The following is a 15,443-nucleotide window of genomic DNA, read 5'->3' as shown; positions in this document are numbered from 1 at the left end:
TTGCAAAAAGCAGCACACTCTCATCTTATGAAATCAGTGTCATGATATAACCCCCTGGGCCCGCACACGACTCCCTCTTGCCGGGCTTTCCTTCGTGCATGCGCGTTTTTTGAGTGTGCTGCTCCTTTAAACAGCAGGCGTGGCTCTGCCTACTACGACCCGCCTTTTATGCATAATAGCCAACTCGCCTCCCCCCCGGATCACATAGTGCAGCAGTCGGCAAAGAAAGTGACCACAGCCAAACGCAGAGCCAGCCCTCTGAGCGGCGGGACTGCGACCAAACGAACCCGTTAGCCTCCGCGACTGTTTACCACCTGAAAAGAGACACCAAACGGAACAGCGGGAAAAACATTTTGAAGCAGGAATCGTTGCGGCTGCCGCTTTGTGTATGTGTGTGTGTGTTTTTTTTTTTTGTGGACACTTACAATCGCGCACGGTGGATCTATGACGACGCAGGAAGGTTTTTTACGCTCAACACCAGGTAAAAAGTCCTTTTATTTAGCAGCAACTTCTCTTGTGCCCGTGCCAGTACGCAAGGTGGATGTTACAGATATTATTTGCGTAAAGCTTTCCTGCGCGCCTGCTTCTTAATTAACTGATTTTTAGTCGCAGCTGATTTCTTTGCGCTTGATAAGGAGTTGAACAGAGGAGGAGCCCGGTAAACTACTTTCAACACGACTCCCCCTCCGTCTGAACGTGCTCATTGGCAAGCAGGACGGGTACCGGTCTATCCAATTAATCTATTTCAATCTAATTTAATCACTCTATTTTGTGCTGAGCAGCCATCCAACCCCCTCGCCCCCCCACTCCCCTCCCTCCCTCCCAGTCACAGTATACTACTAAAACACTGTTATGTAATGAAACACTGTTGCGAAACTTGAACTTCTCAGCAGCAACGCTGGGTAGTTTTTTTTTATTATTATTTTTTTTAACCTTGCGGTATGTAAGGACGGGATCCGTTGTGAATACCTGAAAATGAGGGGTTTCCTCAGTCTGTCTTTAAAAGGACTCGCGCTTTAATTGGCAAACTGTAGATGATTTGTTGCATCTTTTTCTTTGGTGTTTTTTCCTGAAATGCAGGGCGGTATTTACATGAAGTATATAATAATCCAGTCGTCTATGATGCATCCTAAATAGCTGCATTATTCATGGCCACAAATCCAGCCTTCCGCCTCCCACCCCAGAGGGCAACATGTCCACAGACAGCGGTGTGATTATTTTGATGAGAATAAGGATCAGCTCTGATCCAACTGTTGGCTCTGTGTCTCTCTGCAGACAGAGGGAACAGGGAGTGATTCACCCCCCCAGCCTCCCCTTGCCTGCAGCCCCCATGCCGGGCATCAGCTCCACCGCGCCTCGTTATGAAAACTGGGACATGGACCACCTCGACCATTACCAACATTATTTCTATGATGACCACGACCCGGACGAGGATTTCTTCAAGTCCACTGCGCCCAGCGAGGACATATGGAAGAAATTCGAGCTGGTACCGACCCCGCCCATGTCCCCCATCCGGGCGGTGGAAGGGTCGGGCAGGGTCGGGCTGCTGTACCCATCCCTGGGGGACAAGCTAGAGTGGGTCTCCCAGTTTTTGGGGCAGGAGGATGAGCAACAACAACAACAACAACAACAACAACAGCAGCAGCTGCTGCTGCAGCAGCAGCAGCAACAGCAACATCAGCAGCAACAGCAGGACCTGCCCTGCAAGCCGGCCACGGCCAACGACTCGTTCGGGAACCTGAGCTCCATCATCATCCAGGACTGCATGTGGAGCGGCTTCTCGGCCGGACAGCAGCTGGAGAGAGTCGTAGGGGAGCGCTGCGGGTCCTGTCCCGGGACGGCGGCGGCTGCCAAAGTCGCAGCCGCGTCGAGTGTCACATCCCTGGGGAGGGTGCAGCAGGGTGGCCCCGCAGACGCGACCGCCCTCAACGGCTTGGCTGCGGACTGTGTGGACCCGGCTGCCGTGCTCACTTTCCCGTTAACCGGGGGCTGCAAGAAACAAGTGTCCTCCGGTTCCGAGTCACACACCGACTCATCAGGTCAGTATGCAGCATTTACTATACAGCGAAATATGTCACTGATGTTCTCTGACTTTCTGTAAGTTTGAGTGTTTCAATCTTTTACTGGAGTCTCACCACAGGTAGTTTAGTGACCATAATCCCGCCTCGAGGTAGTTTTCTCGCGGTACTTCCATCATATTTCTGTCATTTCCAAAATCTTTGTAATCTGTCTGTCTAGATTCATTATTATAAGAGTGACTGATTCTGACCTTTGATGTATTTTCCCCTCGTGTAGTTAATATTTTGCTTTGGTTATCCATTACACTGCTAACACTGGCTGGCACAGCACATGATGACTGCATTGCGTTACCTTGGTGCATGCAACACATGCTTGAAGCCCGGAGAGACACGCCCATTGAAACATCTGCTGCTTGGCAGAGCTCCAGCAGACCAGCTGCTACCTCTCGCTGCTCCTCCAGTCTGACTTATGATAACAATATCCTCTCCACGCTCCCTCGCTCCGGTCTGACATGAATTCAATAAAGTGTTTTGGGATCTTTATGTAAAGCGAAGGGGAAGAGGAGGAGAATCACTCCTCCTTTTAAAAAAATGATGTCTACCCTATATTTTCCCTGACTCCGCACCTACTTTTTCCCACTTTCCTCTTCCTGAGCCCATATGGTTGGGTCCGGTATGTAGGCTGCCATGTGATGTTGAGCTTGGACCGTGCATAATGGTGTGTGGAATGTCACAAAGGGAACTTGTTGCTGCATTCCTCCACTCAACAGGCTGTGGCGCCAATTGTGTCAGTGGGTGGATTTGGTGCGAGCCAGCCGGGGCTGTGAATAGAGCGGGATTAGGCATTTAGGAGACTGGCAGGGCCCGCAGAGTTCTCTGACACCAGTTTAAAGGGAGCTATTCGCACCATTTCCGGGCTCAAAGAAGAGAAGAATGGGCAATCATAGGAAATAAATGTATGCTTCAGCTTCACTAAAGAGGGTTACTTGGGAGAATCGATTCGGTTTGCCGTATAATGAGACGTCATCCTTTGTCACACGAGTGATGTAGAGAATAATAAAGCGGCACCTCTCACTCTAAAGGTCCTCGTCCACCCCCTCTTTACAGTGATATTCATACTGAGATGCTCTGAGCCGTCAAATCTGCAGAAGGGCAATTACTTTAAAAGTGCGTTTGAAAATCTCCAGGGTCTCGTCAGTTAGCAGGAATCAAGTCGATAAGACCTTTTCCTTGTGTTTGATACCCCGCTTCCCCTTCAGTAAATAGAGCAGCAAACGGTTTTAAACGTGCGCAGCGTTGGATATTAGCCAACTTGTGTTTTAACAAGTTGAAGACATGTCAATTTGCACCAGTGTGCTTCTTCACCTGACCCGTCTCTCCCCATCATCATCCTCACTGTCCACGTGAGTGTGGAGAAGGGAATTTCCACTCAGGGGAGCTGACCTAATGCAGTGATGTGTGTGTGTGTGTGTGTGTGTGTGTGTGTGTGTGTGTGTGTGTGTGTGTGTGTGTGTGTGTGTGTGTGTGTGTGTGTGTGTCCTGTAGTGAGGCTGTGTGAAGCTCATTCCTACAGAAGTGTTTTATTTGGCTAACGGGGGCAGGGAGGTCAGAGCGGTGTGTGTCCAGACCTCTCTTTCTCACCTCAGCTGTCATGTGCGGTGTTGACCACATGTTAAATGTTTTTTTTCACTTTCAGATGATGAAGATGACAAGGATGAGGATGAGGAGGAGATAGATGTGGTGACGGTGGAGCACAAGCAGCAGCGCAAACCTCGCCGACTGGTCAACACCCGTAAGCCGGTGACCATCACGGTGCGGGCGGACCCCCTGGACCCCAGCATGAAGCGCTTCCACATCTCCATCCACCAACAGCAGCACAACTACGCTGCCCCCTCCCCGGACACTGTGTCGACGCCAGCCGAGCCGCCCAGGAAGAGGGTTCGGCAGGAGGCCTCTTCTCAGGCGAGCCAGCTTCACCACAACTCTTACTACCACCAGCCGCGGCCAGGCCACGCCCCCCTGAACTTAGACAGCAGGAAGTCTCACGTGACCGTGGCGGGAGTCAGGTCGGAGTCACCTAACCTCAGCGCCTCCTCTCCTACCTCCTCCACGTCGCCTTCGTCCCCCCCTTCCTCTTCTTCCTCCTCCTCCTCCTCCTCCTCTTCCCACTCCCAGAGCTCGCCGTCGAAGGCCCACTCCCTCTCCCACCTCTCCAGCCCCCAGTCCTCCGACTGCGAGGACACGGACAAACGCAAGGCGCACAACTTCCTGGAGCGCAAGCGGCGGAACGACCTGCGCTCGCGTTTCCTGTCGCTGCGGGACGAGATCCCGGGCCTGGCGGACTGCCCCAAGACTCCCAAGGTGGCGATCCTGACTCGAGCCACGGAGTACCTGCAGCAGCTGCACGCTGGCGAGCGGCATAAGGCTCAGGAGAGGAAGCAGCTGAAGGCCCGGCAGCTGCAGCTGCTGCAGAGGCTGGCGCAGCTCAAACGGTCCTGAGCGACGGGACCAGCCGTCACCTCACACAGACACTCACAGAACTGAATTGGGACTACATGAAGGAGAAAAGACACTAATGTTCACTTTGAGTTGGTCACGTTGGAATAGTGCGGGTGGATTTGTTTTTCTTGTTGTTGTTGTTGTTGTTGTTTTTTTCCTAATTTTGTGGTTTGCACATTAGCTTCTGAGTGATCGACAAGGCCTCAAGCCGTCAGGACAGCACGCTAGGGACTGATCCTCCGGGGTGTCTTACGGGCAGATTAATATGTCCATGGTCACTCAATATTAGATTTGTCTAACTGTTATACTCCCCCTCTTGAAAACTATTCAAAACCGTTGCTCGCTACAGGAAGGCCTGCTGTGACAGCAGCAGTGTTTGTTTGATAAACTGTGCTGTCAACTGCTGCGCCGGGCATCTTTGATTGTGATAGGGCTTGTTGTGCTTGCACAGCTGTGATGTCTCCCCTCAAGTTTCTCTGTGGACACCCCCGCCCTTACAAATTTCATCTCTTTTTACGAGCCCTTGCTCCTCAGTGCTTTGCATACAACTTGTAAACTTGAAGTTCCTGCTCTGCTCTCTTCCATTACCCCTTTTTTTTTTTTTTTCTTTCTTTCCTCTCTCATTTTTCCACATCTGACCTGTTTGTTCCTGCTCTTTTCCCTCATCATCAGCAGTTGGAAGCTTCACGCCAGCCTGAGACATGGAGCAGTAATGTTACAGCTGGAAGGACACGACATTATTCTGCATGTCTGGAATAGATGAGGTCCTAACGTCTGCGCCTGCAGGTTCCAATCGTATCTTCCGTATTTTCTTCTGCGGTGCCGTGCCCACAGTAAACAGCCTGTTTTTTGTTGTTGTTGTTGTCGCATTATTTCGAGAAAATAAAAATATGCGTCGCCGTGACATTCATCCTATTTTCATGCAAAACAAACAAACAAACAATCTGCAAAAAAGTCCTCATTGGAAAGTATTTCCCTCTATCTCTTTGTATTGTTGTGCCATGGAGAGCAGCCAAAAGGTGAATGTTGGCTTCGGTTAGTGAACTAAAAGAAACCTTTTGAAGAATGGCTTAAAGTAAATCTGTGTTTGCTGCTTGGAGATGAAGCCCAACTGCTTTTCTTTCATCTTGCTGTCTGATATATTTGTACTTTTTTTTTTTTTTTTTTTTTTTAATTTTTTTTAAATTTTGGATGCCTTTAGAAGCCTTTCAATGTATGTAGATTATCCATAATCTATAATGTATAGCACCCTTTCCTGTACAGTCCCTTCCAAACCAAAACCAGAGCTGTCTACTATACTCATCCTAGTTTTTGTTGGGGCCCCTGCGTCCTGAAGCGGGGCCCAAAGCTTGCTGGCTTTTCAAAGATAACTCAAAGCTTCTATTTTTGTTAATAAAATGATTATGAAAATAAAATAAAAAAATAAAAATAGTTGAAATAAAACACTTTGAACATTGATCACACTAGCCACTTTGTCACAATGGTTTTTTTTTTTGTTTGTTTGTTTTTTTGCAAAGCCTACTTGTTTTCTTTTACTGTTCATTACTTTTCTGTCTCTGGGGTTTTTCTTTATTTGTACAAGTCAAAAGTTGACAAAAGTTTTATACTATATTTTCCTACCGAGTTGTGTTTTAGTGTGAGCTAATGACTGTTTATTTTTGTTTTTGTTATTGTAGCTTGGCAGGGCTTAATTGGTGGTTTTTGTGCTGAAAATTGTCATGCATGGTCTGCTTTCTTTTCCCTCTCTCTCTCTCTCCCTCTCTCTCTCTCTGTGGAGCGGAAAGCACCTGAAATCCTCCTGCGTTCAATCCAGTCTCTGTAGCTGCAGCACCCTCTTGGATGTGGGGGGCAGCTGGTGTGGCGAGGGGGTGGGGACTTAAGAGGATCTACTGATTAAACTTCTGGCTGTGTGTAGCCTTCAGTGACCTTAATGTTGATGCTTTTCCCGTTTCCCCCCCCCCCTTTCCCCCCTCCCATTGTCCCATAAGCCACTGTAGCCCTGGATCTAGTACTGTAAACGGCTCCGTCATTATGAGTAGCATGCCCTGCTTTACCAGCACTCAGGAAAAAGCCTATTTAGTCTGTAGCTCTTGTCGCAGAGCCGCACTTGAGGAAAACGACCCGTTATAACATGCTGTGTGTATATATATATATATATATATAACACAACCTCAGAAGCCACCTCAGATGAGACTACCAGGTCAGAGGATTTATGATGGTCTGGCTGAAGAGTATTTAAGGATGTCATCGTTTCATCCGTTATCTTTTAGTGATTTATGAAGCACAAACCACCAATAGGCTCTGATTAGATTATTTTCCAACAGGGTGCACCCACAGCAGTGGTTCGCACTGATTTTTAATTTTGTTTATGTTACTGGTATTGGTCACCGCTGTCCGCTGCGGCGCAGTCGTGGTAGCAGCGGACATCGCTTACTTACTTTGGGAGTTCAACGATGGTGATTTTGGAGCCTTGTCTCAGCACTTTGTTTTTTTCTGTACCTCATAAGCCTCTATGTATGAAGAGTAAGCCAGAAAATTAATAAATTCCATGGTTTGACATCATCAAATTACTCATTTGTCTCTTTTATTCCAGAATAATGATCTTCTCGCTGTAAATTAGCATGTTCAATATGCTTATATTTGACGTGGCATCTTTTCATCGTCGTCTTCGTCTCATTTTGAGCTGCATCAGAATATGATCTTATTTCACACGTTTGTCTCTCTATTAAAACCACTTGTATGAGTGAACAGACTTCTCCCTGTCCCCGGCCACCATTTGTCCTCAGCAGTCTCCAAGGTAACCCCATCCTGGCATCTTTACCATAGCAACAAGCATCTTCGCTCTCTACTGCAGAGCTCCGACAGTTTCCATAGAAACAATACCAACTTCATCTCTGCTGAAAATGTCTCCGTAAAGCATTTCACAGACGTACACGTAGATGCAGCCAGCAGTCTGATGTCTGCGAAAATGCAGAGCTGAGGCGAGATAAATCCATGATGACGACTTCCTGCCTCCTCTGAAATAGACTGAAATCGGTTTATTGATTCATAAAATTATTTAATTGATGTCAGGAAGGCTGAAATGATAAAATTAGTCTAAATAAAAGAACGTCACACACCACATAATTGCCCTATCAATCAACGTTGCCACAGTAACGGCTGCCCGTTGCGTGGTAACAGAACCTACCGCTCATCTGTTCTGCCGAACAGCGCATGCGCGTGGTCGTCAGCTGGGCGCCAAGGAAGCAGCATCATGGCGGCGTCCACTCGGAGCGTGCAGAGCGCTCTGCGCAGAGCGACGGTCCCGTCTTTGGTGGTGATTTTGGGAGCTACCGGCACCGGCAAGTCCAACCTGGCGATCGAGATCGGAAAACGGCTTCAGGGAGAAATAATCAGCGCCGACTCCATGCAGGTAGGAGACGAGGAAAGGCGCGAGGAGTCCTCGACATGGCAGCCATGACGCTTCAGATAAGTCGGCTTGTTAAATACAGACGGAGTCGAGCAGAATTAAACACGTGCTCGTCAGATAAATGTACGCAGATCCGACCGCAAAGAAGCTCAAATATCACGTCAGCTGATGTTGCTCAATGTTCGTGGAGCTAAATGTCGCTGCGCCAGACACCGGGAGACACCGGGAGACGTCAGGAGACACCAGGAGACACCAGGAGACACGGGACGTTACACCGGGAAAACGACGGGATGATGCTCAACATCATCTCACGCTGCCTCTATTATGATGTAACGAAGCTGGAAAACTCACATTAGATGAGCAGCAGCAGCAGCGGAGCCTTTAATGTCACGTGTGGTGGACTGCAGCTTCAGTGTGGAGGGACAGGAGGGGGACAGGAGGGGGACAGGGCAGCAGCAGCAGAAAGGAAGACATGCATTAATCAACATCGATATCGGGTCAAATACAACCAACTCAGTTTAAGTAAAGGTCAAAGTGCCTTTTGAAGTCTCTGAAAACGCACAAAGGAAAGCGTGCTTCATTTGAATGATGGCAAAAAAAGATGGCTGTCGCATCAAATTAGCCTGATGTGACGTCACAGTCAATATCTGCTATATTTTAATAAACATAAATCACTGAAGGAAGTGTTTTATAATAACGTTATTGTTAAATTTCCGTGAATCAGCACGCAGACCTTTCACGTCATTATTCAGTCTGACGTGTGACTCCACTTATATTAATACCACAAAGTAATGTACAATAAGTACATTCGTAGGTTCATGTACTGACTGTGGTGTTGTTATAAAGTACTGTGACTTTAGTTCAATCACAAAATATTAAGATATGATGAGATCAACTTGATTGATTCCACTCAAGAATATTGAAGTGTTGAAGCAGCGAAAGGAAGTTCAATGAGTGGATGTAATGTTTCTATTAATAACCCTTAAATCCAGAGTACATCAGGAGCATCTGTTATATCACATGAAGCATGAAAAATAAAACTAGAAAGTACTTAATACGTTATGGGAGGAGTTATGACTACACAAATCAGCAAGTCATAAAGTGAGATGTTGATTAATTGGAAATCATTTATTCAAATGTGAAACGGTTGCACTTTGAGGAGTGGACGCAGGCGGCAGGTGACACATCGTGTATCTGCAGATAGAAATATTTAAATATCTTAATTTGCAGCCGACATGTTAAATTGTGTGAAGGTCTTTTGTGTTGTGTTGCTCTGAGCTAAATAAAGCAAAGTAAGTGACTGCAGATGAGTCACGAGTGAGTCCATGATGGAACGGGAACATTGACGTGTTGTTGTGGAAATATTTCTTGATCCATTACTGCTTTTTATTGATGATCTCGGTGCCATACGAGTCTAGGAGAAGAAAATAGGATGATACCTGTGTGTGTGTGTGTGTGTGTGTGTGTGTGTGTGTGTGTGTGTGTGTGTGTGTGTGTGTCTCATTGGGTTAATCATGTGTTGTTTGATAGAGGGATGTTTACAGTGTGCGTCCAGGAAACCATCGTCAGTCAGTGTAATGTTGTCGGTAGTGATGGAGACGGGTCTCCGTGAGCGACATTTAAAAACTCTCACGCCTCGCTCTCCTCTCTCTCTCTCTCTCTCTCTCTCTCTCTCTCTCTCTCTCTCTCTCTCTCTCTCTCTCTCTCTCTCTCTCTCTCTCTCTCTCTCTCGGCCCCGCCTCGCCTTTTGGTTCTCAGGCTAGGTTGCCACAGCAACCAGAGGGCACGCACACAAAAGGAAAAGGTTGGGTACCGGTTTGTGTCGGGGCTGCAGCGGACCTCAGCGTGGACACACAGAAAACATGAACACAGTCTGCAGCTCCACACACACACACACGTCAGCGAGCGTCCGGCGGTGATTTTCTTTGGCTGCAGTAACTTATCACATCTTTCATCACCTTTCTCCTGCCTCACCGCCACCTCCTCCTCCCCCTCCCCCCTCCTTCCTCCTTCCAGGCTCTTGGTGTGCATTGTCCTTGAGAGTGTCTGTCCCTGTGGGGAGCGCCTCTTCCAGCACCTGGTAGTGGGCAAACTGGGTTACGCTAATAACATTTTCAGCCCAGAATATCTCGACGACCGGCCGCCCGGGTGGAGGGAAGCGATGGCCTAGATACAGCAGCGGCAGCCACGCAGCCTCCACAATCCCTGGCCTTGTTGCTACCCGGCCTTTCGGGTGTGTGTGACAGCGAGAGAAAGCGAGAGAGACGAGCAGACATGGAGTGAGTGAGAAAGAGACTGCTTATGTGAGAATGAGGCTGTGTATGGGCTGGAGCCGGCCCTGTGTTGTCTTTGGGATAGGAAACAGTCTGGTCTTGTTTGGGAGAAAGCAGCATTGTGCTGAGCTGGTGCATATTCAGCGGCGTGCTACGCCGGCCCAGCAGCTGATAGTGAATGGGCACGCTGTGGCCACTGGGAAGTGTCTATTGTCCCGGGGAGAATTGGTTCCCACACTCCCTAACACTCCTATTGTGTTATCAAACAACAACCCCCCTCCCCCTTCCTGCCCCTGGCCCAAGCCCCCGGCCCCCAGTTCATTGGACATGCAGGGGGATATTATTCACTCATTAAATGAACATGCTATCACAAGTGCCTGGCTGTACTGTCACTGAATGAGGCGCTGCCGAGTAGTGTAAAACCCTCCGTTCCCAAAGTGGAGTCCGGGGACCAGTAAGGGTGCTCCAGACTCGGAGAAGGAATTATGGGAAAATGTGCAACTGATTTTTAGGTTTTACAGCCACCTCACCTGTATGTTGCAAAATCCTCTCACTAGTTAACTGCAGTCTTAAATTAGCCAGTTATTTAAAGTCTTGTTATTTCACACAGAGAATTTCAGGTGCAGCGTATTCAGTAGATGAATCCAGAACTGGGTTAGTAGTACAGTACAGCATCTGCTTTACTAAATTTAACCGAACTCGATGCCCTTTTACTTTGAATTTCCTGGGGTTCCTTCTCCTCTCGCTGCATAGAGTAGACAGCTTTCTCTCTCTCTCTCTCTCTCTCTAATTTGCCTGCCTTTAATTCAATCACTGGTAGACTTAAAGAAGTCTTCAGAGGTTTAAATGTTTCTGGTTAAATTGATCATCCTACAGTTTAAAATGTCCCTTTTCTGTACCCTCAATGACCCACACTGTAGTAAGGGTGGGGCTTTCAAGCAAATCTACTATTTGTAATTTGCTCTGCACTATTAGATTACCCCCCCCCCCCCACACACACACACACACACACACGAATATAAAGAGATGGCCGTTTGCTCGGTGCTTCCCTCTATGAGTGTGCTTAGCAGTGGAAGGCGTGTATGCTAGCTTTACCTGCATGGTTTGGACCGCACCTCATCATTATTTATGTTTTGAAGGATTTCCACGCAGACATTTCTGACGGCCGTAGTTGTCTTTGCATGTTTCCCCATGTTCGCACCGGTAGTTGCCTTCATTTTTATGACTGATGATTGTAAAGTTAGATTGTATTCACCCAGCGGTGGATCGGCTAAAAAGAGGAAGACTGGTTAAGCCTATAGGTTTTTTTTGTGGTAGGCATACAAAATTATTCTATATTGTCTGAACGGTGTAACAACAAACAGCTTACTTAACATATGGACATGGTCAGTAATGTTAGACCGAAATGTACAAGGAAAAAAAATTCAGCCCTGGATTTATCAGCTGTTAACGGATTCTCTCGTGCACACTGAAGGACCGGCCCACAGAGAGGACCTGGTAAAGAGTCCGATGAAGTCTTCGTGGGTTTTTTGATGGCCCACCAGCCCACCGATGCAGCGACCCACTGCGCTTCGTCCCGGTGTTCCCGATGGCCAGTACGCCACTGACATCACACAATTACTTATCTTTATCGCCACACCTGTTTTCTTACCATTCTCGATCATTCGTTTACTCACCAAGAGCTGTCTCCAGTGATGGAAAGCATCGCCTGGTTTCAGTTAAAGTTTTGCCAAGACTTTCAGCCTCTTGTGTTTACTGTTGCATTGATTTAAAAAGACTGAGAGCAGACTGGATGCGACAGTGAGTCCATATTCCATGTTGTGGTACAAAGTGAGACGGGGACATGGCTTGCTCTGTAGCTTGCTAGTTCTCTACATTTTGTGGATAATTTGAGTTCACTTTTGAACGTTTTAAACTAAAGATTTTACATATTGCTCCTTTTGAGGTAAAGTAAACAGCTGAAGTGGAGAAAAGTATTTATGTAACACCAGGTCACAGTGCAACACAAGTTTTTGTTGCATTGTTTGTTTAAAATTCTTAAGATGCAGGATTTAACAGGTGAAATCAGGCTATTGCTGACACTTGTTAATCACGCATGACCTCAGAAGAGTGAATGATTTATCAAGGCATTTCTTACCGACAACACTTTGTAGGTCATTACTGGTAATAAGAACCAGTTGACTTGGACAGACTGAGTGATTCATGTGACAGAGCATTAGACCAGTACACCGTAATGCTGTGATCATCAGTCATATGCAGCCCTGTCCTGCTGCACTGCATTAAGTCAGTGAAATGTACTGTGGAGTTGTCCGTGTCTCTCTTCATTCATCAGTGCCTCCGTCACCCAGTAGACTGTCCATGTCTTCAGTCATCTTTGTGTTGTTTCTCCCTCTAAAGCATTTTGTTGCTACTATCATCACCAGTGGAGCTAAAGTTGACTTAATTACAAAGTTAAGGAATGTGAAAAGACCCGTCTGTTTTAGTGTGCTTTAATGAGAGATTTAATGAGTAGTTACTGCTAATGAGGGTGCTGGTAATGATGCCACTCTTACAGTGCTTTTTAAATATGAATTGTGGTTCTGTAATGTTGTGAATCGTGTGATATTTAGGCTATTTCTGATTCTGTTTTTGGCGCTTGACATATTTAAGATGTTTAAAAAAAGAGAGGCAGCGTGTCTTTGAAGTTCTACATGTGCTTTATCTACGTCTTGGATACTTTAGTTTCCCAGGGACATTTGAATGCACCATTAAGGAACAGTTTACTAACTTAAAAAAAAAAAAAAAAAAAAAAAGCTAACTTTATGTTCACTTTCATGGAATTTCTGCTTCCAGAAGTTGTTACCTGTCTGTTAAACAAAATGGAAAAAAAAACAGTCAAATGAATGGAAAAAAATGACTTCCTTTAATCTAGATAGATTATTAGTAGTCAAAACTATACAACCGTATACCGCCAGTATGATTGTTAGGATTATGCACGCGCTCTTTTTTTTTATGTCACATGTTCAATGGATAACACTTTGTTACCACAAAATAAAGGGCTTCTCTGCAGGGTGGAAAAAGAGAGCTCGGTGTTGCGTTTATGTGTGGGTGGGGTTGGAGGGGCTGGAGGGGCGGGGATCATACTAAAGGGCCATCAAAGGCCCTCGGGGGCAATTTAGCAGGTCATCCCCCATTACGTTGGTTTGGGGTGTTATTGGACGCCTTGGTGGCCGCTGACCCTTTGCTTTATGCGTGTTTGAAAGAAGGCGCTGCGTCATTCTCTGGAGGACAACGTGAGCGGTGAAAAGGTGGATGATTTGTCAGGCTTTATTCTCTTTCTGCTCGAATGTGTGAAAAATAGGCCTGAACAGCGGGGAAGCTGTCATGTGTCATCTCGGCCCTTGTAGTGCCATAAAAGTCCAGTGAAGGAAGTCTTTCTTTTGAAAACACAGAGGGCTGATTGGCCTGTTTAAGTCGTAAATGTAGATGGACGTGCCGCTGTGATTTGGCCGCTGTGAGGGGTGTTTATTCTTACGGAGCTTACGCTCGTTGCGGGCCACAGGTTGTGACACGCATACACACACTAACACAGCTGCTCATCTACGTATTAAACACGTCCCACACTGAAAAACTGTGCTGCTACGCTACGTGTTATGTGCCTCCAATTCACTCGCATTCATCCCGTGCTCCTCTTCCTCCTCCAGCCTCCTCTTCCTCTCTCTCATCATGCATATCTGTCCATCTCTCGCGCTCTCTCTCTCTCTCTCGCCTCCCACTGTCTCTCTATCTGTCTGGTGTGGCCATGACCTGTCTGGGCTTTTTGACGTATCTGTTTGTGTTGTAACTGAGGCAATGCTGCCTCCCACAATTCCTGATGCATCTTTCGAAGTCATCTAAGCCATTTTAGGAGAGCGCCAGAACAGAAAGCTAAATAGCTTTCTTACAAAAAAATATATATATGTTTGTGTTATTGTGTGTGTGTGTGTGTGTGTGTGTGTGTGTGTGTGTGTGTGTGTGTGTGTGTGTGTGTGTGTGTGTGTGTGTGTGTGTGTGTGTGTGTGTGTGTTGCAGTCTGCGGGTGTGGTGATGCGGTCACAGCTACAGTAAAGCACCGAGGGAGAGGAGGATAGCAGGATATGGAAGAGGAGGCGGAGGAAGAGAGAGAGAGGGGGTGGTGGGGCTATGTCATGAATGATTTATTAGTCTGGCATTACTGGGCCATTCCCCACAGAGAGAGACGGAGGAGAGGAAGATGGAGGGATAAACTGTTGAAGGATGGTGCCTTGAACGATGGAAGAGCTAAAAAAGAGGGACTATAGGCAAATAGGTATTCAGCTTTAAGTGTAACGGAGGAAAGGATGCAAAGAGGAGGATAAAAACCTTTGTGTGTAGGGACCTGTCTAGAGGTCAGACTGAGGATGAATTGCACCGCCTTCAACCAGTGTTAAATGATCACAACTGACGCATTTGATCAAAACATTTAACATTTCATGGCAGTAAATGTCCACTTTAAGTGGGGATGGGGGGGGAAATGTAATTATGTAATATAGATCACCATAACTGAAACCTAGGAAATACAAATTGTACGGCTAATTTAAAATTGTAGTAATGTTTTACGGTATAATCATAGGGATGTGCTGATGCGACGGTTTCCAGCACCCAAACAAAGGTATCAAGCCGACTGATCTGATGCAGTTGTTCGTTTTTTTTTCTTGCGTCTAACATTTGTAAACCTCTCTTTGGGAAACGGAAAGCGGATGTCCACGCACCAACATCTTATTTAGGCTTGTAGAATTTTTAATTATATTCTAAGGATTATGAGATTATGTGTCACTTTGCATCAACCTCTTAATTACAGACACACCGTCACTTTCAACCTGACTAAAGGCAATTAGTGGGTTCACTCGCGGGGCTGATTTGAGTCCGTGTGCGTTTCGACTCCAGTGAATTTTGGTGAAATTGCAGATAAATTATAAACTAAGAGTTCAAAATTGAGGAAGCTGCCTGTAGCCTGTTAGCTGTTTTTCACCTGTCTGCTTTGTACAATAAGTCAAATATTTTGTTAGTCTGTTTTTTTGTGGTTCTGCTATCAATATTTGTTATGCGATGTGTTTTAAAGTGCAGGTAAACTCCACAGAGTGAGCCTTACGTTAGCTTTTGTTAGCAAAATGCTAATCATTTTCAGAACCTTCCCTTTCAAAGTAAAGTACCACAGCTCTCGCGTTGAAATGCAATTATTGTGACACGTGTGAGGGAGGTGGCAAC

At 46.5% G+C, this 15,443-nt stretch overlaps 2 protein-coding genes across 2 annotated transcripts in view; both read left to right on the top strand.

Moving 5' to 3' along the window:
* The first annotated feature begins 399 nt into the window (after positions 1-399).
* Positions 400-7,081, top strand: myclb (MYCL proto-oncogene, bHLH transcription factor b). Its single transcript, XM_069721506.1, has 3 exons — positions 400-481; positions 1,276-2,039; positions 3,715-7,081. Exons 2-3 carry the CDS (start codon positions 1,331-1,333, stop codon positions 4,515-4,517), a joined length of 1,512 nt encoding a protein of 503 aa, XP_069577607.1. The 5' UTR covers positions 400-481; positions 1,276-1,330; the 3' UTR covers positions 4,518-7,081.
* A 675-nt stretch (positions 7,082-7,756) lies between these two features.
* Positions 7,757-15,443, top strand: part of trit1 (tRNA isopentenyltransferase 1) — a 37,432-nt gene continuing 29,745 nt past the window's right edge. Inside the window, exon 1 of the mRNA XM_069721510.1 lies at positions 7,757-7,929. Coding sequence (XP_069577611.1) covers positions 7,771-7,929 — 159 coding nt within the window. The 5' untranslated portion in view covers positions 7,757-7,770. The remainder of the gene's footprint in view (positions 7,930-15,443) is intronic.

Source organism: Brachyistius frenatus, unplaced genomic scaffold, assembly GCF_029030835.1.
Source record: "Brachyistius frenatus isolate BFR_SWC_R1_liver_20210118 unplaced genomic scaffold, ASM2903083v1 Contig_266, whole genome shotgun sequence".
NCBI classification, from domain to species: domain Eukaryota; kingdom Metazoa; phylum Chordata; class Actinopteri; family Embiotocidae; genus Brachyistius; species Brachyistius frenatus.
This window is presented reverse-complemented; position numbering and strand designations above follow the sequence as displayed.

What these genes read in the sequence shown, in the direction of transcription:
- myclb (XM_069721506.1), top strand. Translation starts at nt 1,331, where the DNA reads ATGCCGGGCATCAGCTCCACCGCGCCTCGTTATGAAAACTGGGACATG. An exon ending in GTCACACACCGACTCATCAG is followed by an intron (nt 2,040 to 3,714) that starts GTCAGTATGCAG and finishes TTTCACTTTCAG; the next exon opens with ATGATGAAGATGACAAGGAT.